This window comes from Aspergillus puulaauensis, chromosome 3 (genome assembly GCF_016861865.1).
Source record: "Aspergillus puulaauensis MK2 DNA, chromosome 3, nearly complete sequence".
Taxonomy (NCBI): domain Eukaryota; kingdom Fungi; phylum Ascomycota; class Eurotiomycetes; order Eurotiales; family Aspergillaceae; genus Aspergillus; species Aspergillus puulaauensis.
This window is the reverse complement of record NC_054859.1, coordinates 4074740-4099346: the sequence shown is the minus strand read 5'-3', so window position 1 is coordinate 4099346 and position 24607 is coordinate 4074740. Positions and strand designations below refer to the sequence as shown.

General features: G+C 51.4%; 9 protein-coding genes across 9 annotated transcripts; 7 read left to right on the top strand and 2 right to left on the bottom strand.

Annotated features, from left to right (window-relative positions):
- Positions 1–216: 216 nt before the first annotated feature.
- On the top strand, positions 217–2145 carry APUU_31604A (putative acetamidase; the record flags this gene model as incomplete). The annotated part of the gene is made up of 4 exons (XM_041702827.1): positions 217–257; positions 313–716; positions 789–1259; positions 1322–2145. 4 exons carry the CDS (start codon positions 217–219, stop codon positions 2143–2145), a joined length of 1740 nt encoding a protein of 579 aa, XP_041555573.1.
- A 1162-nt stretch (positions 2146–3307) lies between these two features.
- Positions 3308–5300, top strand: APUU_31603A (uncharacterized protein; the record flags this gene model as incomplete). Its single annotated transcript, XM_041702826.1, has 3 exons — positions 3308–3947; positions 4012–4504; positions 4556–5300. The coding sequence occupies 3 exons, from the start codon at positions 3308–3310 to the stop codon at positions 5298–5300; spliced, it is 1878 nt and encodes a 625-aa protein (XP_041555572.1).
- Positions 5301–6178: 878 nt separating this feature from the next.
- APUU_31602S (putative MFS transporter Fmp42) lies at positions 6179–8386 on the bottom strand (the record flags this gene model as incomplete). Its single annotated transcript, XM_041702825.1, has 3 exons — positions 6179–7706; positions 7756–7903; positions 7960–8386. The coding sequence occupies 3 exons, from the start codon at positions 8384–8386 to the stop codon at positions 6179–6181; spliced, it is 2103 nt and encodes a 700-aa protein (XP_041555571.1).
- Positions 8387–10455: 2069 nt separating this feature from the next.
- APUU_31601A (Zn(II)2Cys6 transcription factor) lies at positions 10456–12664 on the top strand (the record flags this gene model as incomplete). Its single annotated transcript, XM_041702824.1, has 9 exons — positions 10456–10547; positions 10620–10648; positions 10704–10898; positions 10972–11279; positions 11337–11604; positions 11661–12116; positions 12180–12286; positions 12373–12472; positions 12528–12664. 9 exons carry the CDS (start codon positions 10456–10458, stop codon positions 12662–12664), a joined length of 1692 nt encoding a protein of 563 aa, XP_041555570.1.
- Positions 12665–13831: 1167 nt separating this feature from the next.
- Positions 13832–14901, top strand: APUU_31600A (uncharacterized protein; the record flags this gene model as incomplete). The annotated part of the gene is made up of 3 exons (XM_041702823.1): positions 13832–14030; positions 14092–14202; positions 14267–14901. The coding sequence occupies 3 exons, from the start codon at positions 13832–13834 to the stop codon at positions 14899–14901; spliced, it is 945 nt and encodes a 314-aa protein (XP_041555569.1).
- A 1372-nt stretch (positions 14902–16273) lies between these two features.
- APUU_31599A (uncharacterized protein) lies at positions 16274–17359 on the top strand (the record flags this gene model as incomplete). Its single annotated transcript, XM_041702822.1, has 2 exons — positions 16274–17135; positions 17184–17359. 2 exons carry the CDS (start codon positions 16274–16276, stop codon positions 17357–17359), a joined length of 1038 nt encoding a protein of 345 aa, XP_041555568.1.
- A 216-nt stretch (positions 17360–17575) lies between these two features.
- On the top strand, positions 17576–19334 carry APUU_31598A (MDR family MFS transporter; the record flags this gene model as incomplete). Its single annotated transcript, XM_041702821.1, has 2 exons — positions 17576–17752; positions 17808–19334. 2 exons carry the CDS (start codon positions 17576–17578, stop codon positions 19332–19334), a joined length of 1704 nt encoding a protein of 567 aa, XP_041555567.1.
- Positions 19335–20366: 1032 nt separating this feature from the next.
- APUU_31597A (uncharacterized protein) lies at positions 20367–20929 on the top strand (the record flags this gene model as incomplete). The annotated part of the gene is made up of 2 exons (XM_041702820.1): positions 20367–20383; positions 20509–20929. 2 exons carry the CDS (start codon positions 20367–20369, stop codon positions 20927–20929), a joined length of 438 nt encoding a protein of 145 aa, XP_041555566.1.
- Positions 20930–22387: 1458 nt separating this feature from the next.
- sti1 (Hsp90 cochaperone STI1) lies at positions 22388–24353 on the bottom strand (the record flags this gene model as incomplete). Its single annotated transcript, XM_041702817.1, has 5 exons — positions 22388–22540; positions 22598–23189; positions 23243–23972; positions 24028–24221; positions 24289–24353. The coding sequence occupies 5 exons, from the start codon at positions 24351–24353 to the stop codon at positions 22388–22390; spliced, it is 1734 nt and encodes a 577-aa protein (XP_041555565.1).
- Positions 24354–24607: the final 254 nt, after the last annotated feature.

Genomic DNA, 24607 nt, shown 5'->3' with positions numbered 1-24607 from the left:
CGTTCACAGATAACTCACTTGAAGTTGAGAACCCCGGATTCCGCCCGACTGCTGCAGCCGAAGCCGCTTATCTGCGGTTCTTATCGCCCTCTCCGCATCTCCGCATTATAAAGGCGGCGGTGGCCCTGGCATCCCTCTATCGCTTTGACTTTCGCTCTCCAACCGGCCTTTCTGGTTTCTAAGCTGTCCTCCCCATTAAGTTGAAACGCAGTGAAGATGATTCCGCCATTTGATTATTTTTCCTACCGCCGCGCTCGGTAAGTCCAACTGAAATGTTGCCTTGATCGAAGTCTGACTCTTCCGTTCGGATAGGAGCGTCAAGCAGCAAGAACGAGCTGCGCGATTCGCTTCTTTGTCCCCTCACTACCATGCCGCATTTACACAAACAGACAGAACTCTCGTAAATAAGCCAATCGAAGAGCTGGTCCAGGAGGTCCAGGGCGGCTCTCTCTCCGCAACCGATGTCCTTAAGACGTATGGCAAGATTGCCGTGAAAGCACAAGAGAAGACAAACTGTGTCACAGAACTTTTGCTCCCAGAGGCCGAGGCCTGGGCCCAGAACGAGGCAAACCTCAAGGGCCCATTAGCCGGCGTACCAATCTCATTGAAGGACTCGATCCAGGTTAAAGGTTTTGACACCACGCTAGGCTACTCCCGTTTGGCAGGGAAACCATATGCGGATGACGGGCCGCTTGTGAAACTTTTGAAGGATGCAGGTTGGTTGAAATTGCCTTTTTTTTATTTCACTTTTTTGTTCAACATGCCCGAGGGGTACTAACCACTTGCAGGTGCGGTACCTTATGCGAAGACCGCCCTTCCTGTCACGCTTCTGTCCTTCGAGTCAGCCAACCCTGTCTGGGGAACTTGCCTTAACCCTCACGTCCCACAGTACTCCCCTGGGGGTTCAACAGGCGGAGAAGGTGCCTTGCTCGCCCTCGGTGGTCGGATTGGCATTGGTTCGGATGTCGCAGGCTCTGTACGTGTTCCTGCTGCTTGGAGTGGAATTTACTCCCTCCGTTGCAGCACTGGTCGATGGCCGAAGAATGGCGTCAATACCAGTATGGCGGGCCAGGAAGGAGTAGCAAGTGTTTTTAGCCCTATGGCCCGCACACTAAATGATCTAACGTACTTTTCGCGATCTATCATTAATATGAAGCCGTGGAAATATGATTACACGGTCCATCCTATCGCCTGGCGAGGTGAAGAGGAGAGTGACGCAAAGAGTAAAAGGTTGAGGGTTGGGCTGATGGCATATGATGGTAACACGGACCCCAAGGCAACCAAAAGCAAAAATACGAAACAAACTTCTGATCTGTCATAGGCGTTATACCCGCAACACCGGCTATCCAGCGCGCCGTCGCGACCACCGCTGCAGCACTCTCCGCTGCAGGTCACGAAGTCGTGGAGATCACCCCTCCATCAACCGCAGATCCTTTTACTGGCCTCCACCTTGCTTCCCAACTGCTGAATGCGGACGGCTGTGAGACCTTCAACTCGCACTTTTACAGTTTTGAGCCCTCCGATCCTGGCGCCGCCCAGCTCTCATTGATCGCCAACCTGCCTCGTCCTTTGCGATACCTCTACTATCTGTATGTGCGGTATATCCGACGTGACGAAAAATGGGCGGCATTGATCCGAACCTTGGGCCCCAAGAGTGCAGCCCACCAATGGAAGCTTGTCGCCCGGCGTGAGGCTTTCCGCTCAACCTGGCACGCATGGTGGGACGAGGAGTCACAGCAGTACGACTTCATTCTGTGTCCAGTGAATGCAACGCCGGCGCTCCCACATCGGGCGATGAAAGACGCCGTCTCATCCTGCGGGTACACTTTCCTCTGGAATCTGCTTGACTATAGTGCTGGCGTGCTGCCGGTGTCGCATGTCGATCCCAAGAAGGACGCTCTTGCGGCTCCATACAAGACGGTGTTGAAACAGCTGGGTGCCAACCACGCCCTCTCACGGGGTGCGTGGAAGCACTATGATGCGAGCAAGATGGCGGGGCTCCCGACAGCAGTGCAAGTCGTTGGCAGGAGATGGGAGGAAGAGAAGGTTCTTGGATACATGGCGGCGGTAGAGGGCGCGCTGGAACAGTTCCACGACCCGATTACCGGTGAAGGAGGCAAGTATCCGCTGATCGAGCTTGATTGATCGAATGGATTGGTGCAGAATTTAGCCTGAGGAGGGCATCCCCCTTGTTTGAAAGTCGAGACCGAGTTTATGTGCGTTAGTTAGTTCCAGCAGCGAGAGCAAGATTCCAATAAGAGAGTTCAAACAGACAGTTCGTGTGTCTCGCACTATTGTCAGAGCGTGAAGTTTGTTTATGCCCGACACCAATAAGAGCCCAAGTGAGTGCCAGATCTGGACCGAGCACTTGGGAGGAGAATACAAGGCCGTACAAAGGCCTGACAGGCTGCTCGTATAGGAGGACTATCAGAGGACGGGGCTGGTTGAGTGCGGGTCCGGCGGGCGCTGGCCGGTTTGGTTGGCGTGTTGAGCCGTGTGGGGGCGAGTGGATAGCGGATGGTGCCACCGGGCTGGGAGTAATTTATCCGGTAACTTCGCACTTATAAGATATCAACTACTTCTCAGCCTAGTGCAGTAAGCAAGGCTGCGATGTGCGGACATTGAAATTTACAGATGTTATGCTATAATTCGCACTGCTAGTCATGTGTCGGAGCAGCCCTCCGTGCTGGAGCGTCCATTGGAGGTGTTCCTGAAGGATCGTAACCGTCGTACGGCTGACGTCTCCCCACCGTAGCGATCAGCGCAGGGACTGAAATTACCGGTATTCTTCGTACGTACAGCGTTGGACGCGCTGCCTGCAGTCTCCAGTCGTCCAGTCGCTTCCGCTGTCAGTCGCTCAAGCTCTGCAGTCTCCAAGTTCTTCTTTGTTCCAGCTCTCTGGTTTCTGCAGCGCTTTCCGACCCTAACGAACCTTGAAAGTTGGGACCTCTCGCTCGTATTCGCCTTGGGACCGATTCTCCATCGAACCTTTGTTCTCTTCTCTCCTCCCTTTCCTTGTCTTCCTCGCCTGCTCCTGATGATGCCTCCCCCCTGTACCACCCCGGATAGCGACTGATCTCCAGGATATTAACCTTGACCTCCGCCTCGCCTACGCCTACCCCTCTCCCTCTCTCTTTGTTCGACTGACTTCGCCTGCGCCTCTCACCTTCTGTCCTCACCGTCTCGATCCGCTCGATCCTCATCCTACGTCCACTCCTCCTGCCCGAGTTAATCGCAGGATGCTGCTCTTGGCATCCGCCCTTCCAGCCCCGAGTTCGATTGTCTCGTTTTGACGGCGTGACGAAGCATGAGCAGTGAGCCGGACATGCCCCCCAAAAAAGGCGCCCAAGGGCGCAAAAAGGACGCCATTCACTTCGTCAACGCGCGCCCCGCCTCCGAGACCGAGCGACTGGACATCAAGCGGATGGTACGTGCCCACGTTGGGAAATGGATCTCGACGCAAACCAAGGATCGTGCTGCCGGTCCTGCTGTTGTCGTCGACCCCCCGCTTGTCCCTTCCGCCGAACACACAGATCCCTCGCAGGCTTTCGAGCTGGACTCTGACGACCCCTACCTCCCCTCTACTTGTGCCTCCTCGACCTTATCACCTGTCTCTTCCGCCTCCTCGCGCGCCTCGCCCGAGTCGTGCATCTCCAGCTCCTCACATACTGCAATCCCCGTTACTACCGCACCGCCGCATACACAGGCGGAGCTGACGCTTGCTATCATTCCTCCCCGCACTATCTTCCCTCCATCGAACCCTGATTTACGTCACCCGCGAAGCGACGACCAAGACGGTGTTGTGTATACATCGGATGGATCAGACACTCCCAGCCCTCCCCATAATGGAGAGTACATTGAAACCGTTGGTGCCGGCCGTCTTGATCCATTCCGAGCCTATGCAGCGCAGTTTGAGCCAGAATTTGTCCAGATATCGGAGGAATATTGTACGTCTATATCCACATTTACATTTATTATCAAAACAAAAAACGCAGCTGCTGACTCTTGCAGGTTTATCATGCCTGTGGCCTGGCCTTACCCCTGGCCCTTCAGGAACTAATATGCAATCGTGGTTCCCGATGTCCTTGTCTGATCCGACTCTCTTTACCGCATTCCTATACGGGTCCCTCTCACACATGCGCGTTCAAGCGTTGAACGGTTGGATCCCTCGACAACTGTTTCATCACCGGCAGCAGCGCCTTCTTGAAACCGTCGAAATGGAGACAATTAAGATGGTTAGTCGCGAGATGGACAATCCGAGTCGTGCGGTCTGTGATGCCATGATATTCAGCGTTGTCTGCATGGCACACAACAAAGCAGATGACGATATAACCCATTTTCAGAGCACTCCATTCACTCCGCCGATGCAACGATTGCAATGGCTCGACGTGTACGGTAGTCTTAAACCGAACCTCGTTCATATCAGAGGTCTGGTTCAGATGGTCAATTTGAGAGGTGGGATCGAAAAAATCGAGTTGCCTGGTTTGGCCTCGGTGATATCCTTGTGAGTTTCATAGCAACTCCCATATATGTGTTAATACTAACATTGCAAAAGTTCCGATCTTGTAACCTCTAGCACGTTCCTTTCACACCCAGTTTTTCCCTTTGTCCCCCTCGAAGCGAATCGCAAAAACCTGACTATGCAGGAGATGCTGGGATACACCACTGCCAGTGTTGATCAGTATTATGCGCATTTTCAACACCTAGGTCTCCCGCGCCTCTTTGCAGAACTCCTTTGTGCTATGAACACATACATCGCCCTCGTCGACCACTGTATGGACCCTCAAGTGAGCTACGATCTTTGTCTCCTTGCCGATCAACGGAACATCGTCCACTTCACCCTTCTCAGCCTCCCTCACGCAGCCATCCAACCCGATCCAAACAACCCATACTACAACCCTCAACCCCAAGATATCGTTTACGAAACATTCCGCCTCGCAACCTTAGTCTTTGGAATCGGCATTATTCTTCCCCTGCCGGCACAAAGCACACCACTCACCAAAATCGCTGAGCTCATCCACAATGTCCTTCGAATCCCGAACAATCTTTCCTTATGGAGCGCCCCACAAGCCCAGGTTGGGCTCCTCTGGATCCTCACACTGGGTGGTATCGCGGCGACTCATACTCCACGTCGTTCGTGGTACGTCGACATGCTGCGTCGGGTCGTGGATCACAACCGGATTACTTCGTACGACGATCTAAAACGATACCTAACCTTAGTAATCTGGCAGCCATCCTCATGTGAAAAGCCAGGCGCTGATTTGTGGGCTGATGTTGAAAAATCGCGTGAATACCTGTGATAATTGATTTGCATATTTCAACAACTATTCTAATATCCCACGACTATACCTGAAAAACACTCTCCTGGATTACGCTATGTTGATGTTCATTACAACTTGACCAGGACCACATCTCCCAAAACGTTGACCAAATAATCGCCATCTACTGCTCAGCCCTGCGATACGGGATCCATTCTATGGTCTATCCTGTCGCTCGAGCTCGCAGAATAACGACTATCTCCACAACCCCAGTCGGTGCAGATCGTTATCGAATCCGCCATATTGATTCGACGCCCGGCGTTCAACGCGGGAGAACAACGCGCGCAAATAAAACCAACAGGGAGCTCCCTCCAATTCGTCTATACCTACATACCATGGCGAGGAGGGATGATACGAGACATGACTATCATGAGAGCACTTTCTCTTCGATTCGCTTCGATTCGCATCGCATCGCATCTTTTTTTGATCACTCCTTAATCTCGAATACCCATCCATTTTGTGGGCGGGGGTTATTTGTATGTTGGATTTAAACTCTACCTTTTGTCTTCAGGGTGCCCCATATATATATATATATATATACCCATCCTTTGATTTTTTACGAATATATACTTTTACATAGCAAAATTTCTAGTCACAGGTTTGTATATCCAGAGAAGAAGAGAAGAAGAAACAAGGACACAGGAATACCTAGGAAATGGAAAAAAAAAATGAAAACGAGAACGAGAACCATAGTAATATATCAATCGCATCGCAATTTATGATTACTGGAGCGGGTATAGCATAACAAAGAAGTAGGTAGTAGAGACGTTATCGTGCCAGACGAGTAGTATAATATCGGTCGTCGATGTCGTTTTCATAGCTATCATTAGGTTATACGTGTAGCGATGGAGGCAAGTAAGCTAAGGAGTCCTTAGACTTCCATAAGAAGGCGACTGTGGCTGCGGCCTCGACGGAATCGAACGCGGCAGCAAAAGAGGCTGGTGCTCCCAATCTCTTGCCACAATGCCATCGTAATCCTGGACTACGACGGCGAACTCGGGGTCGGTGATACCAGCACCAAACTCGCCCGAGGCCGCCATACCGGCGGCTTTGCGCCAGACGAAGAGGACGAGGGCAGCCCCCGTGACGGCCGTGAGAGCCGTTAAGATGAAGTTTACTGGGATGGGGTTTCGCTCGAAGACGGTGAATGTGAGCGTATCGAGACCTGCTTGTGCGAAGTTTCCTAGTCCTGCGATGCAGATGATCAGCCCGTAGACTTTGCCGAAAGTTTGGAAGCCGAAAACTTTGGCGGCGTAGTCAGACACGGCGGTGTAATAGAAGGGGCGGTAGACGACGAAGAGGATAACGTTTGCGTAGGCCGCTTCATGGCTATCTGGGATGCAGCCTAGGGCGCCGATGACGGTTGCCGTTGCGGAGAGAACAAGGAGGACAAATGGAGTGCTGGCGGTATCGAGGATTGTTCCAATGAACGGAACAGAAGCGAGGCCGCCCAGGGGGAGGAGGAAATCAAAGAATTCGTTGATGCGACGTGCGTCTTCCACGGAGTCGAAGAGATATTCGTATTGTTGGCGGATGGATGCGACGAAGTAATTGATGCGAAGCATCTGGAGGACAGTGAAAAATGCGATCAGCGCGAACCACGGAGAGCGGATCTGCTCAATCGCGGAGCAGCCGTGCATTGCGCCCCAGACACCACCGGTAGTGTGCTTGTTTGGTGCATTCAGGCCAGGGAGGGTGTGTGTTGCATTGATCTCGTTGATATCCTGACCGTCATTTAATGCCTGACCGAGATCGGTAATGGTGGACGCGTTGTCGTCATCGGCAAGGAGATCCTGGATTTTGCTGACAACGTTTTGGCGGTGCATACGGCGATCATTTCGTTGACGCTCGCCCTCGTCGCGGTCCAAAATATCGTCATCGACACGATCGGCAGCTTCGGCGATAATGTGATCTTCCGCTTGTTGCACGAGCTCTCCAGCCGTTTTATACGACGTCTTTGGCATGATCGACATCTGCGCGATTAATATAAGCACTGGAACCATAAGGTAAACCAAGAAGAACTTTTGGGACGAGAACGAGGCCTTTGTTTTCTCATTGATGACCCGGAAAATCAGGAACACGGCGCTGGATGCATCGAAAGCACCCGTCAAAGATGAGAGTATCAGCCCCGAGCGAGCTGGGAAGGTGTTCGACAGATGGAATGATGAAATAAAAATGAATGGTCCTCCCAGGGCTAATAAAAGGTAGCCAAGGATGTATCCATCGAATGGAAGACGGCTCGCTAGTGCGAGGAGAAGCGCTCCCACGAAGAGGAAAATACTTCCAATTATCCCGCACACTCGGGGCCCGTATGTGTCAAGAATAGTACCGACTGGGAGAGCGGACACGTTGGTGGCGACTGCTGCAATCGTAAACATCAGATTAAGACTACATCGTGGTTAGCAGGGTATCGCGATATCCAAGTTCAGGTGCTTACCGGAGTTCCTGCCCGTAGCAAGCATCCTCTTCTCCCGAACAAAAGTCACTGTAAACCCCTTCCCTAATAAACACCGGTTTGATAGCTGCAAACCCGAACACTGTCCCTGCTGAAAAGAAGCAGTATACCACGGCAACAAATATCTGGACTTTGAAACTTGTCAGTTCACAGAATAGCAAGTTGGCAGCAGGAAGTTCAACCTACAAGCTCTTTTTACACCACCGATTTCGAAAGCCCCGGTGGTTTCCAACGGGCCCCAGTTATCTTGCTCCAACTCAGCGGAATCCGCTGCTTCTCCGCCCTCTATGGAGTGATTGGCGTGACCATGCTTGGAGACGAGAGAGGAAACTCTCGACAGAGAATTGAGATCGTGGTCTGCGCCATCTCTGGTGGCCTGGTTCCAGCCCAGACCAGAAATCGGGTTGAAGTTTAGACGTTGCCTTAGCGACGGTAGATCGGTGACAGATGGAAATGACGATGCTACTGAGGTGTCCGGAAGATCATTGTACGATTCTTCGTCATCGTCATTGTAGGGTGCGCGTACGGGGCTCTGATCCCGATCCTGCTGACGGCGGAATGATGCCGGATTCGACTCCCAAGACTCTAGATAGGAGACTCGAGGGAGGGACATTCTATATATGTACAGGTATTAACCTAGACTCTGTGGCCAGGGCGATAAAGATGGTACTACCTTTGGGGAGGAGGGCTTAGATGTCCAGTCTCTGATGTCTCCGACCGCTGTCACTCACGTCAATTGCAAGGGTGGCGATACTAAGTTGAAATAGCGGTGGTGATATGGACGGCAGTAGGGAGCAGTGCAAGGTGCGGGGATGTCTTCAAGGATCAAGGCCCATTTACAGCTAGGCACAGGAGTATTTTATACAGGGGTGTTGATACTGTTGATACTGGATATAAGGCCACGACGGCGAGAGCAAGAAAAGAGAAGGAAATGACGCGACCGGCGACGACGATGATGACAGGGAGGACGAGCAGCAGCGAGCAAGCAGGCAGAGCTCCTGTGAGACCTGGGCGGACGTCACCTGACAGGAGCTTTCCCCGCAGCGTTCTGTTGTCGCGCTTCTTCCTTGCGTTCTTTCCAAGGTTCCTCCGCCTCAGCCAAGGTCCTGCCTTCATTCAAATGGAGCCATTGGCAGCCAAAGTCTCGATGATAAGCTGCCATCCGCGGGCTCGTGTCTCATCGCCAATCGCGGCTTTCCCTCGAACCTTGTGCCGTTGGTGAAACGTGGACCTGCCGACTCGTGCAACTTATTTGGCGGCAAATATTTACGACCTCATAAGCTCCGGAAGCTTTCCCAGAAGCTTTCCCCAGAAACTCTCTGGAGTCCAGTGTTGTCGAGTTATTCTCGCATCTGGCTTTCCAACCCTCGGGAATATCCTTGCGAAACCAATTTTAACAGTTTCACTCGTACACTCTCCGGGCCCATATAACCCCGAAGGAAAAGAAGGAAAGAAAAAAGAAAAGAAACGAATCCAAAACTGCTCTAGACTCGTAAGGCGCGAGCTGTGTCTCGATTAGCTATCTCCGTTTCAGAATGTTCTCCGTTTCGGCCGCGACTAGGCTCCGCGTTGGGGACTTTCTCTCCCGCCATTATTCAGGGCACGGGTGCTATTGGAAACGGTCGAGGGCAATATGAATAATGGCCTGATGGCGCTACAAAGACTTGCGGGCGAGCCGAACAATCTGCATTCTTCTCGGCAGCTCTACGAGCTCCAACTCGGCACTGGGGCGCCGTTGAACTGATTGGACCCAGCCAAGCAATAATGGCCAGAACGAAGGATTTTGCTGAATGGTCGCTGCTGAAGTATCCGGGATCCCCCAAACCTTTGAGAGTTCAGCTACGTACTGCAGCTAACGGGGGTCATCAACGTCTTTTGGGCCCAGATGACTCTGTGATCCAAAAGGAGTTGCGGTAATTCGCAGACCTTCTGCATGCGATGCACAGGCCAAACTCAATTTAGCAGCAAAATCTTCCCCCCTTAAAGGCTGAAATTTGAAGATCAAAGGAAGCTCCGCACTCGACCAGCTAACGTGCAATCAAAAGTGCGCAAATGCTCCTGAGAACCCCAGTGACAGACCGAGGAAATGCCCCGGCGAGCGTGGGCTTTCCCTCTTTAGCTGTGAGTATTTCCTTGTTTGGGCAGTGATCGGTTGTTGGCGTGCCAATCGCCATGCGGTTCTCGGGGACAATGCGAGCGGCGATCGAAAAACCTCAAGCTCGAGCCACTTGGGAATTGCGGATGGACTCGGTTTCATTTCCAGGGCGAACATCGTCATTCCTGAGAACCTGCCATGTGGACGGGCCCGACACCAAACCAAATTAACAACTATCGCCCCTGAAGCTGTGAGTATGCCGTCAATACCGGAGTTCTCCTGGAGGGAAAGATCTGCCTGCCCTTCCTTGTTCTCCTACTCACCCAGGCTTGGTGCCGTTATTCTCTTGGTATTTTAGTTATCAATGCTAATTTGACGGCTCCACTTTGCATGAACGGTTCATCCACACTTGAGCCGTTGTACATTATTTTGCCCATCGCAATCACTGTCACATTGCGTTAAGCTGCATCTACACATTTAGTGCTCCTTATTCTTTCGACAGCCTCCTCTTCATTATTAGCTTCTTGAGTTCTTCTGTCGTGTTTCAGACATGGGCTTGCTTCTTCCGAATTTCGTATTTACTGCCCATGGTTGCTTCGCCCAGCATTGATGTTTCTCATCTATGGCTTTTACCAGCGTCTGCCGAAGACAGCTCTGCCGATAGCGTTATGAGGGGTTGGTGAGTGGGATGCGCTCGCCTCGGCATACCTTTGACATCGCGTCTATTCTAACGCCATTCTTTGTCCTACAGTCTCACTTGCCGCAAACGCCATCTGAAATGTTAGCCCTCCCTCTTGATGGCCCTCGACTACGGTATCTAATGCTTAATATGCAGGTGATAAAACCGGAACCGAATGTCTTCGCTGCCAACGTTCTGGGCGACAGTGTATTCCCGCACCAGCGAAGCCAGAGGAGGTCACCTTCCGACATGGTCAAAACCCGTCTATGCGATCGAAAGACCCTCCTCGATATGGAGAGAGTGACTTGTCATTCCCGGGTAATCAAGTTTGGATGGAAGTGCCACTTGAATGTGAGTATCGCATCGCACTTGGCTGTCGCGGTGTACGTAAGTAGCTGCTGGGATCAATGGCTAATTTATCTAGTAACTTTCGAAGATGAGACAGAACAGACAGCCGCCGATTATCACGTCGTCTCGGCGGGAGAGTCGCCAGTAGTCCCGAAGACGACGCGCAAAGCTCGATTCAGCACTTCGACTTCGACCCTACCTTCGATAGCATCTCCTACTCAAGCATTTACTTCAAGCGCTGGACCGTCGCGCAAGATTCCCCATTCACGAACCCATTCAATGGATTCGCTCCTGCCACCGGACACTCCGCGCGACCATCCGAAGCTGGCAGATTTTAACGAAGCTTTCCTTTTACGACACTTTCAACGAACTCTCGGCCCATGGGTTCTCCACCCCTTCCTCCTTTTGTCCACAGCAGAATCACTAACTTGGCCGCTTTAGCTTGACTCATGTGACCACGAAAGACAATTCTCAATGGATGTTGTGGAACGAGCACCCTCCTACCCTCTATTACTCTACGCATGCTTGGCCACCGCCGCCCGCCACCTTTCTCAAACGACGAACCTCATTCCCCCGAATACTGCAGACGAATACCACGAGAAATGCATTGCTATCCTCCTTCCCGGTCTTGGGAATTGGGAGTCGAGAATAGGCCTAGATATTCTGCTGGCGTCCACAGTTATTCTGCGCTTTTTTGAGCAGATTTCATGTATGTCGAACCGTCATAGTTTACTCATGAGTGAAAAAGCTCTGACAATGGAGTAGCACATGCCCCCTCAAACGATTCACAGCGACACCTCCTAGCTGGCTCTGTATATATAAGCTCTCAGGTTGATTGCGCTGTATCTGGTGGCCTTGCAGAGGCATCCTTTTGGGTGTTTGTAATGCAGGACATCCAATTTGCGCTAGCTTCCCAGAACCCCCTGCGCCTTACGCTGAGCCCGTTCGACGAGAGACTACAGCTCATGTGGACACATCGAGTGTCGCAAACTGACCGCGACTGGGCGCATCGCGCAGTGTGGCTCTTAGCCGGATGTATCAACTACTGTTATGGTGGACGCGACCCCCATGCAAGTGTGACGGAAAGAAACATATTGAAGCAAAAGATCAATGCCTGGGAAGCACGAAAGCCGGATGGGTTCCGTCCATTGCACTTTTCACTTGCGGACTCAAGGATTGGCAGACCCTATCCTGTTGTCTGGTACACAAAACCACTTTACGGTAAGCCATCGAGTGCCTGGTTGATGCATATACCTGAGTAGGCCATTTATTGACTCAAATTAGCAACTGCCGCGCAGCACATATGCCTAGCTAAAGCTTTAATTCAGGAGTACGAGCTCCGGAATTTGTACGCAAACCACAATCCAGGGCAGGATATTAGCACAATAGAGGTTTGTTTGCCCTAATTCAAAGCTCAGGAGAGCAGCCTTGATACAACCAATAAAACAAAAGAGCAGTCCCGTTAATCGAGCACTAGGATGACGTGACCAAGAATTTGGGTATTATTTTTGGTATCGCTCTTTCAAGTGATGGCGACCCATCTACCCGCGTCATGGCATGCCATGCACTATGCGCCTGTAAGGGTCTTGGTTCATTTTTCTGTCTACTTATTTTACTAATCAACGGTGGCAGGTGGTTCCTGGGTTCGTGATCCACTTTCGCGGAGATGTCTCCTTGATTTGCTTCAAAAAACAGAAGCAGAAAACGGATGGCCATGGGCTTTTGTATCGCAAAATCTAGGCCAAGAGTGGCGCCTCACTGCAAGCTGACATTGCATGTAGGCTCATTGCACTCATATTGGTTCCGTAGAGCCTGAACTTTGAACATTTGCATCAGCGTATCAACATGTCACTCTGTATGAGAGCGGACTCACAGGTGATTACGTTGAGAAATCGAAATCCGGAACTACCACCCTAGGGGTACGTTCGGCAGCGTTGCCGTTATCGGCCCCAAAAGCTGGATGCAGCAAAGCATTTTTAGAAAGAGAGAAGGCTTGTGCCCCTCTTAAATATTACCTGCCCAATTAATTTGGCGGAAATAGAAACCTTTTAAGGGCAAGCCTGTTTGGTTATGCTATGCTCTGCAGGTTTCATGCCAGTTGAATATTGTTTGCCATATACCCCGCGCGTCCTCGTGGACTGTCTTCAAAACGCCCGCGAGAGAACGAATGGCCTATTTCATTTGTATATTACGGAAATAATATAAATATATGCTTTACGACCATTTCGATTTTTCTTCTTTACAAAGCGTCGAGAAAGTTTCCGTGCGCTAACAGTACGCAGCCTTGCGAAGGATGGCTTCATCTCCTAACCAGGTCTAGTCCTGCTCCGCCTCGAAGACCGCGCCAAAGGCAAGACTGATAACTACAGGTAAATTGGCTACGGCCGAGGGCCCAGTTCAGTGTTGTCTTCGCCATTTTGGCCTGAAGTGTTTCCGAGCCTTTCCCAAGACGTGCTTAACGAAGGGGCCAGCAGCCTTTGGCTTGGCTTGGCTTTTACAGCCTTGTGCTTGGTCTACTTGGCCTTCTTTGGCCCAAGTCTTGGGTCTTTTTTTTAACCTTTAGGATTGGGGTATGATTGGAGGCCATGGTCTAACGGTCCAAATCGTGCGTTTTAGGCTTCCGTATGATCGAATCGGCTGCCGTGACCCTTGCGAATCGTGAGAAGGCTGTGCCTGTTGGAGACCCTCTTCGTGTTCTTACCAGCCACATTGGGGCCATACCTATGCAAGGTCGGAGAAAGGCTGCAAGCCCGAAAGTTTGGTGTTTGAGCTGACGATGGGCCCGGGCCCGGCTGGAGTTTTTCCCAAATGTGTGTTAGGGTTCATGCTGCTCAACTTATATAAATGCCGTTTCCAAAGCCCAGAGCTCCATTCTTCCAGAATTGCCTACAGTTTCTTTCAACCATTATTCAACTACTTGCTCCACACGTTCGGTCATGGGTTTCTTCGGAGGTAGGGGCCGTGGCAAGGGCCGCAATGGCCGCCAGAACCGAGGCACACAACCATACAATGCTGTACCGCAAGGCGTGTCTCATGGGTACCATAAGTCTGGTGGTGGCAAGAAAAGCCGGTCTTGCAACCCGAAGGTAGCATGCTTCGCGGTATTGGTATGGATGGCCGTAGTGGTCATGAGTGGTTTGTTATTTCACAACTATCCAAGAGAATCTTTAGTGGATGGCCACTAATTTGACGCCAGTGATCACACTCGTCGGATGCATGAGCAAAGCCCCGGGAATTGACCAGCTCTACCTTGTTGAACTGCGTCAAAATACATCTTATGAATTCCGATTTGACATTGGGTATTTCGGTTAGCCTTCCTCGGTCCTTACCTACCCCAGAGGAGCCGACTAACTTTACATCCCTAAATCTAGGCGGATGTATATCCACATCACCCTTAGACGAAAGCGCGAGCAGCTCCTCCACTCACTGCGTTGGCAACCTCCGCGCCCCTGACCTCGACGACCTCACCGAAACCTTTATCGAGAAGCTCCCAAGTGCAGGTGATCTCGCACCAGTCCTAAACACCGCGCTTCCTCTAGCCCGAGACCTCCAAACAAACGTCTTCTTCTTCCCCCTTCCCCCAATCCACCTCTTCTTCTTCGGCCTCAGCGGCATCATCCTCTTATTCGGACTAGGCGGCAAAGCGCGCAGCCGCGCATACAAATTCGGCGTCGTTGTCGCCGCTGTATTGGGGGCACTGGCCATGACCACAGCATTCATCATGTGCATTGGGTCGCTGCAAGCCATGAACGCGCTAGAGCTGCTCATTGGCGGCGACAATACCGATGCCAGCACCGATGCAAATATAATAGCCGACCCTGTGAGAATCGACATTGGCAACGGGATAAGGCTACATGGCGCGCATAGGTTGGCGCACGTGCAATATGCGCTGGCGGCGTTTACGATGCTGTTCTACGTCTTGCTTGGGACTATGTATGCGAAGAGGAAGCCGGATGAACCAATTGTGGTTATGAGTGCGAATCCTATGCGGTGTGCGAGGAGGTAGAGCTGTATTCTGATTTTGTGTCGATTTTGGGTGATTCATTTATGTGGATTGTGTTGTTTCGCGGTGGTTTGTTTACCAGAGGGCAAGACTTGGCTACGCACATGTACTCTTATTACTTTTTCTGTATCCTCAGTAATGCCGCCTAATGCATTACCTAGATTCTGATATTTTCAAAATTAAAAAAAAAAAAAACGACAGCACTGCGGTTCGAACGCAGGTCCCCTAGGGGAGTAGATAACTTCCTGATTTAGGATTCACTAGTGAAGACAATTAGCTAAGAGGTTGACGACTCGCAGATTCTGATTGGGTAACGCACAGTCTACCGCCTTAACCACTCGGCCATACTGCCTATTTGGCAGCGGATTTTCCGCTGGAGTGTGCCATGACCAGGCAGGTGAAAGGCTGTTCTGAGATTTATTGCCCGCAGAATATTGCAGAATCGGCAGTGGACTCCGAATGGTGAAGGCGGTGGGCGATGCATAATAATGGCATAGCATAGCATAAAGAGTCCGTGGCTGCTGTTTTCTGTGTCTGGTTGTTTTATCTGGCAGGGACGTGAACTAAGCTAAAGTCAGACTCCGTGTGCCCTGGATATGCGTAGTTCTTCATAGGGCATTCCACGACTGATGATAGAAGTACCGTTGGCGGAATTTATTCTAAGCCCTATGCCAGGTCGAGCTGAAATGGATTGAGAAGTACCTGTGTTCACTGAACAGGGGCAAGGGAATTCATAGTTTCGGAATAGGGATAGTATGTGTCTTAACATCTGTATCTGGAGACGGCAGACAGATCTGAGATATTCCTAAAATAGAATATCCGGGGATTGAGGCTATTGTGGTTAGTTGATATGTTATACCGAGCCTGGGAAGGAGAGGAAAGAACAGCAGGCTTTATCTTGAGTACCATGCTATTGATACAGCTTGTCGACAACCCTGTCTTGTTTCTGCGCGCGGATGGAATGAAGGGTATTAGGGTACGTACCAGGCAGGACCAGGACCAAAAATTGGTTGATGCGGGGACTGTAACCACACTGCTCGGCAATGCCACTTCCCTGGCCCTCGGCGTGAACTTTGAAGAGAATGGCAAGAATGAAGAAAAGCCCATTATCGCGAGTAAGTTCCACTCATTGCGTGCGGGGAAGACAAGTATATCCACACGTGGGCCCAGCATGTCAATCTATACCAATCTACTGCTGCGGTTCCGCGCATTCCGCCCCCCTCGCCGTCCGGCCGATGGACACTATGGGGTATTCTCTGGGTCATTGACTGCAGCTTCGCGGGGTTGGGGAATGAGGAGGGGAAGGTAGTTTTGTCCCCAGATCTCCCATCTCTTCAATCAACCTGGTTCCTCACCTATACACCCAACAGACACTATGGCACCATCCGAGTACACCTCTCTCCCCAGCTTCGACGAACTCCCAGCAGTAAAGGGCATGCCCCAAGGCTGCGCATGGGGGGTCTTCGACAAAGACGGACAGAAAGACCACATCGGGTGTCTGAACCTCCTCACACCGTCTGTCGTCCAGGCGGCTTTGAAAGAAGCGCAAGAGGGCTACTCGGTCTCGCTGAACTGGCCGATCAACGCGATCCACACGCCCGGGTTCCAGCGCGCAGGCCTGCAGCACACGGTTTCTTCGTTCCAGGATACACCGTTTAAATTGCATGGGTTTGACGATGAGGTGTCGTTTAACACGCAGTGCTCGAGTCAGTGGGACAGTCTGGTGCATTTTGGACACCAACCGACTGGGTTTAGTTACAACGGGGTGAAGCCAACCAAGGAGGCGCTGATCCAGGCGAATACGCCGTTTGAGAAGAACCGCGAGCTGCCGACGCTGGACCATTGGCATTCGCGTGGGGGTCTGGTTGGGCGTGGCGTTTTGCTGGATTATAAGGCTTGGGCGGATGCGCAGGGCCGAGTGTATTCGCCGTTTGATGCCCACAAGATCACGGTGAAGGAGCTGGAGGAGATTGCAAGGTGGGAAGGGGTTGAGCTGCGGCAGGGGGATATCTTGATCATTCGCAGTGGGTTTACGAAGGGGCTGACGGAGGCTGCGACGGCAGAGAAGCAGCGCGAGTTGATGGCTAGCCACCGCACCGTTGGGGTGGAGGGAAGCGTCGATAGTGCGAAGTGGTTCTGGAACCATCATTTCGCAGCTGTTGCTGGTGATGCAATTGCGTTTGAGCAGCTGCCTCCTGTCAAGGCGGATGGGACCGAGGGTGGTGTGGGTGACCTGGGTGAGTTCTACAGCTTCACTGCCTTTGACCAATGCTAACAACGCACAGTATTGCACCAGTACTTCCTGGGCATGTTCGGGCTCAACATCGGAGAGCTGTGGGATCTCGAGGGCCTGTCCAGGACCTGTGCTGGGAAGAAGAAGTACTCTTTCCTGCTTACCAGCTGTCCCTTGAATGTTCCTGGCAGTGTGGGCAGCCCGCCAAACGCCCTGGCCATTTTTTAGCTGCACTAGATATTTGTTACTGGAGTTAAATCAAGCCGAGCACGTACTTTATCACCGTGATGCACCGTAGAATTGTTGTATCCCAATCCGGGCCGAGTTAGGGCTCAGCCGCGCCTTCCACGCCCTTCGGATGATCCGCTGCAGGAAAAGGAAAAGGAGAACCAACTCCTCCTTCGCCTTCGCCCCGCAGTCTGCAGTCTCAAGCAGAATTGCAAGATGGACGAAATCTCAGTTGCCCAACCTCAAAACCCCTCCCTTGGTTTAGAAACACCCGTGCAGCAAGGACCAGCTACTATCCCCGCCATGGAGCCTCTCCAGGTGTCTGAAGACCCGGCCAGTTCTCCCCCAGCTAGGTCCAAATTGCGCATCTATAGTATTATATTGATGCTTTGTGTAAGCTGCTCTCATGTATTCCGTGGAGCCCGGCTGGAACTAACAGCCGTGATAGCTCGTCCTCTTCATCGCGGCGCTCGACCAGACCATTGTCGCAACTGCCATTCCTTCAATGACCAAAGACCTGAACTCCGCTGCAGGCTATACATGGATCGGTGCCTCCTATCTACTCGCAATGTGCGCCGCGAATCCAACGTGGGTGCGCATCAGCGACATCTGGGGTCGCAAGCCTGCCGCCCTCGGTGCAAACATTGTCTTCACCATCGGCAGTGTCATTGCAGGTGCAAGCACTACTATGCCCATGCTGATTGCCGGACGAGGGGTGCAAGGTCTTGCCGGCGGAGGGATCATGTCGCTGGTCAGTATTATTATCGCGGATCTCTTCAGTATGCGGCATCGATCGCTGTATGTCAGTGCGACTGCGCTTGTCTGGGTCCTTGCTGGAACCACGGGCCCTGTTATCGGAGGCGCTTTGTCGCAGTATGCAACCTGGCGCTGGTGCTTCTGGATTAACCTTCCTGTCTGTGGCGTTGCTCTAGTCGTCATATTCTTTTTTCTTGACCTGCATAACCCGCATACGAAGCTGCGCGACGGCTTGAAGGCCATTGACTGGCTTGGAACCGCTTCGACTGTGACAATCATTCTTTTACTTCTCCTCGGCCTCGACTTTGGCGGCGTGACGTTTGCCTGGGATAGCCCAACCGTCATTTGCATGGTCGTGTTCGGAATCCTACTGGTTGGGTTCTTTATCTTCGCCGAGAGACGCCTTGCGAGGTACCCCCTGTTGGATTTGAGGGTTTTCCAGGACTGGTCTAACAACGCCGCTGTTCTAGTCGCTGTTTCACATAGCATGGCTACAACAGGCACGGAGTACTACCTTCCCTTATACTTCCAAAGCGTCAAGCAAGCGTCGCCTAGCAAAAGTGGTGTTCTAATCTTGCCCATGATGATCACTGCATCGCTCTGCGACGTCGCGATAGGCGTTCTTGTCCACAAGACCGGCCGTTACCGGGAAGTCGTCTGGGCTGGAACGATGCTCCTGACTCTGGGAACGGGGCTATATATCACATTTGGAATTGATACGTCCCTGGCGCATATTATCGGCTTTCAGGTCATAGGTGGTATCGGTTTCTCCATGCTCCTCATTACGCCCATGCTCGCGCTCCAGAACAACGTTGCGCAACCAGACGTGGCAGTCGCGACAGGCACATTAGGCTTCATGCGCAGCATTGCTACTTCTCTTTCGATAGTGCTTGGTGGTGTAGTCTTCCAGAATAGCATGTCTGGCCAGCAACCATCTCTTGTCTCGGCTGGTCTTGACGACGCCCATCTCACGTCATTTTCAGGACACGATGCTGCAGCAAGCGTGGAGTTGGTCGCGTCAGTCCAGGACCCAGCTCAGAATCACGCTGTTCTGAATGCGTACTCAGTGAGTATCCGCAATATGTTTATACTGTACACGGCTGTTGCGGCCGTGGGGTTGTTAGCCAGCCCGTTCATTAAGCAGCGCCGCATGAGTGAGGAGCATCAGGAGACTAAGACTGGGATTGAAAATATGACGGCGCATAAGCCGAAAGATTGATCTGAAGGATGTCAGGAATGTGGTTGCTAGATAGTAGTAATTGAATGTTCATTATACTCTTACAGAATGTAGTAAATTGACATAGTAGTTTATTCATGGAAAGGTCAACGACCAGACATTTAGGCTTTCTAATGATAACATACTTCCCTTTTGTACTGGCAGAGTAGTAAGATAAATCACAAAGACAAGCCCTAATCAATAAAGAGAGCCTAGGAGATCCATTGAATCTATGCCAATAGCACCCTGGCCGATAACCTTGAGATATGGCACTAGTGTAGGGCTGAGATATCCACGTTCCAACTTTAAAAACCATTCAAGACAAGACATGATGTTTTGACTAGCTGATAAGATTATATTGCTATAATAAGTTCGGAAACATTGACCTTTGTTTTGTGTAAAAGGCCCGGCTTTGGATGGGAGTAGAATATTATGTTAATATTACTGGTGTTTATTCCTTATATCTGGATAAAGATATTAGATTAATAATGCCTTTATATTTACTTACAGACTACAGTGAATCCAAAGATAGCGCTAATTACTATCGGCTGATCTTTGAGATAGTCTGTTGTCCATTTTCAGAGCAGTCATCAGAGTGGACAAAGCCCACTCCTATTCTATGTAGATTTGCAGATAGCATGGCGAGCTCACAGTAAGTAATTCTCGCACTTCACAGTACTCTCCATCTGTAAAGAACCAATGAATAGAGTCACAAAGAAAGACATAGACGCTTTGTCTTAGCTGAGGGAAGTGCAAAAGCAACCAAGGCGAGACATAAATACAGCATTGCATTGCCCTATTCTCCACTCCATAAAGTACAAACCGGCCATCTTTTGCTGATACTGCTTGCTGGATTTATACCGAGCTCGACAGTGCTGCCCTCCCTGCTCTCATTCGGATTTGGTTCCGAGACATTTGAATTCCCCGCTATACTGGATGACAATTTCGACTCTCGTCTTGCACGTCTTCTGGACAAGGCCGGAGTCCCCAATCTTACCTGGGGATATAAACACCTCTTCGACAGTGGGTCGATGGATGCCCGCTATTACGATGTATGTACCTCTCTAACCCCTCTCTCTCTCTCTACCCATCCTACCAAATCTGATCCGGCTTGATTGCATGAATACAAGCAGAATATTGAATAGATCCAGTAAGCTAACCTGTGATCCACGAACAGACCTCTGGCTGGGCAATCCCCAACGATTCCTTGCCCAAAGCCAAAGAAGTACTCGACAAGGCCGGATTCCCCCCCCCGCAAGGGCCCCAAGTGTTTTCTATACTGGGAGCAGCTGAAATTTCCAATCCCCGATGTCCACTACCACACGGAACTCAGATACGACAAAATCCCCCCAGAAGGTACACTCTCACTCCAAGGGGGCTCATTGGGCCGTGAACCAGGCGGCATTTATCTCTACAAGATGTCTCGCATCTTTCTTCCCAGGTTCTTCCCAGATCCGCCAATTGGAGCACCGCCTCGAAACGACAGTTACTATACCCTCGCCAATAGGGCCGGGGAATCCAGTTACCCGGTTAAAAAAGTCATCGCTGCGCGATATGTTGAGGCCATAGTCCTCCTCAGCCTCCGCGACCTTCGCTGAGGAGTTGAGACAAGTGACCATTGGAATGACCACTTGAGCTTTATGCTTCGGCATGGCAATGGAATTATCGGAGAATGCCTTACCTTCGACGACATCAAGGAGCCCTACCGTGAGTATGTCAAACGCAGAGCCAGTCACAGATATGCCAGTCAGAAGGATGACCTCGGCGGTGGGGAAGCGTGCCTATATGAGCAATGGCTGGAGATGACCAGAGCCCGCATACTCCCGCCCCCGGAAAGAAGTAGATGGAAGAGGAAGAATGGTATGTTTAGTCTCGAGAGGATGCTAAAGAAATGTAACATTCCCTACGACGAATCTGATTTGGCATTGGAGTATATCTAGAGAGGGGGTGGGGGGCACCTTTGCTAATATTGCTCTATCTATGCGTTAGAAGTACACAAACAAGCACGTTGTAGATGTGCAAGAACACTCCTTTTCAGGTCATTCAGTTAGCGTATTTGCTTCCAAAATGCAACATTTTTCTTCTTTTTCAGCGTTGAATATCCATCATGCTATGCGCAAATTCTCCAATATCATCTGTTCTGAGTAGCTCGGTCCACCCCGTATCGAAGTGCAACAAAGATAGTCTGTAGGCGGAAATCTTCAAGATCTCAATTTGCCTTGCCGTCATGAGTCCCAAAAGGCTCACTGCCTGTGGCGGCGAGTTTAACAGCGCGAACACATTCCCGGCTGGCCTCGCCTATCATTGTGAGTGTCCCCTCCGTTGTAGTGTGCATAATGTTGTAGGTCTCCTGTCTCTGGGATCAGTGTCAGAAACTCCCCGGGCTATGGTAAGCATCCAGTCCTTTGGTTTTCAGCCAGCTGGATTATTCAACGGACTTGAAGCTTGATCTTGAGTTGTCTTTTCCAAATTTTTCCACAGCATACTGCTCTGACCATGCTCGGGGTTCTGTCCAAGAGCGTCTTCCAGCTCGGGATGATACAGAAGCCCGACGGGCCATCAACCCTTGTTTGACGATTAAGCCCGTAGCCTAGCTTGTGCATTTCCGTACTCCCATTATTGTACTCAGAGTGTGCTTATAAGAGATGAGCCAGGGCAGGTGATGGCGTGGAATCCTGACCGGCCTTCCAGCTGTTTCCAGCTGGAGCAAACGACACGGCTCGACAGATTTAGATGTCGAGGATCTCTTGCTTGACTTGCCCTACTTACGCCGTCGTCGCGTATTCGCAAACCAAGTCGACACCTGGGCGACGAGGCCAGTCAAGCCTTTTCTTCTTTTGTTGGGTATGGTTTGTCCGAGCGGCTTTCCTACACTGACCAGGCAAGGGACTAAGGTAGATTACGTGGGAGCCATTGTTCATTGAGCATCAGAAATTTTTATTTTTTGCTAGCTTGAGGTATATTCATGAAAATAACATCATATTAAGCGGCATTCGTTAAGTATAGAACATCATATGCATTGTCATTTCGAATGTACGGATAATGGAATATAGCATTTACCGTCCAAGACGGATAACACCAGCAGCCATCAGCTTCTGGATTTGGAGCCGGACCTGTGAGTTCTTCATGTGCTCTTGCAGGGCAGCGGGGTCGCCCTTGGCCTGCTGCAGGATGCTCTGCATGACTGGGTCTTGGAGGATAGACATGATCTGGGAAATTAATTAGTCTCAGAAATTGCAATTTTTGATATCGCGGACGGGTCATACCTCTGGGTCTCGCTGGATGCGCTCCATGGTCTCTTGCTCGGATTCCCCAGAGCGAGCGCTAAATTGCGCATCAAGAACCTTCTGCTGTTGTTGCTCGAGTTCGCGAGCGTGACTTCCGTCGTCGTGCTGCGATGCATCGCTGCATGCATCGATAGCCCGGCTGTACTCCTTCATGGCGACAAGGGCTTGTGACTTGCGGATGTATGCGCGGAAGAACTTCGGGTCTCGGGCGATGGCCTCGTCGCAGTCCTGGACGGCTCCGGGGAAGGCCATGAGCTTGATAAGAGCGGCCGCACGGTTGCTGAAGCCACGGGGGTCATCGGGTGCGCGTTTTGTCATTTCGGTAAAGGCATCAACGGCACCGGGCCAGTCAGCCTCCTGGAACTTCTGTTGACCTAGCTCACGGGACTTCTCAGCCTCCTCAGGGTCAATGTATGCCTCCTTCTGAGCCTTGTCTCTAGCCTTCTCGGCATTACGCAGCTTGGTAAGTGCGTCGGGTGTTCGGTGTTCGGTGAGTGACTTGTTGTAGTTCTCGATGGCCTTGTCAAGGTCTCCTTGCTTCTCGTAAGCAGTGCCGATTCTTGTGAAAGCCCTGTCGATCGTTAGCATATAACAGATACCCTCCTACATAGTCACGGATCTTACTTGGCAATGAGCTTAAAGTCCGCCCGGTGCTCACGGCCTTCTTCAATAGCATCTCGGCACGTGTCAATGGCACCCTGAAGATCACCCTTCTCAAACTTGGCTGCACCGATGTTGTTAAGGTATGTCACATCCTTGTTCAATTCCCACGCCTTGGTGTAGTGCTCAATGGCTTCATCAAACTGTTTCTTCTTGTAGAAATCGTTGCCAATCTTCTTCTCGGCATCGCCAGCCTCTTGTGCCTTCTTCTTTGCAAGCGCTTCCTCATCCTGAGGCTCGGGTTCGGGCTCGGGCGCCTTCTTCGGGGCAGACTGGCGGGCGTCAGGCATTGGCACATCTTCAGAGGCCTCTGTAGCACCGGAGGGGCCAGCACCAGCACCCTCAGGAGGTTGGCCGAAACTCATGTCGATACCCAATAAGACGCTCATAACCTGTAAGAATCGGGGGTCTCTCATCTCCTCTCCGATGTTGTTCGGGTTCTGCTGGAGTTTCTTGAGCTTTGCCATGAACTCGCCGTCGGCAAGCAGCGCGGAGGTCTTGGGGTTGCTGGCGAGCTTCTGGAAAAGCTGAGGGTCGCCGAAGATGTTTCCAAGTCCTCCCATGGGGTCTCCGCTAGCACCATCAGCCTGGGCCTCGGCGTTGATGGCCCTCTTCACGGCGTTGAACCCGTTCTTGGCTTGTTCGTTGCCAGGCTCGAGTCTGACGGCTTCTTCGTACGCATCGTGGGCGGACACTGGTCCATGTCAGCAATCTTCCATGTATGAAGCACAGGGATAGCTAAGACGTACAAAGATCTCCAAGACCACGGGAAGCTGCTCCCTTACGCTGGTAGCCCTTGGCCCAATCTGGTTTGATTTCAACGGCTTTCTCGGCATCGGTCAAGGCTTTTTCGTAGTCGGCCTGGGCGGCATAGACGGCGGAGCGGTTGGAGTAGAGGACATGGTTGTTCGAATCGAGTTCGATTGCCTGGGTGAACTTCTCACTGCTCAGAATTAGCTGTTGTCGTCGGTCTCAAAGCTCTTTAGCAAAGCGGGGTAGAGTATACATACACGGCGGTTGCGTAGTCCTTAGCAGAGAAGGCCTTGTTGCCCTCGGCTTTGAGAGCGTCAGCCATGATGTGAGATGTCTAACAAATGGTGGACAGATGGCTGAAGTGAGCTGTGTGGAGAGGAAGATTGATCAGAGTCGAGGCGCCGACGCAGCTAATATTGAGGAACCTCAGAGCTTCTGGAAATTTCCGAGCCCGGGCGTCATCGCCTCAGGCGCTCAGGCTGCAAGGCCAACAAAAGAAATGGGGAGCTTGAAGCCGCGCTAGACCCGATGTGGCTCCGACGATTGGCGCTAGTCCAGAAATAATTCCATCCGCCA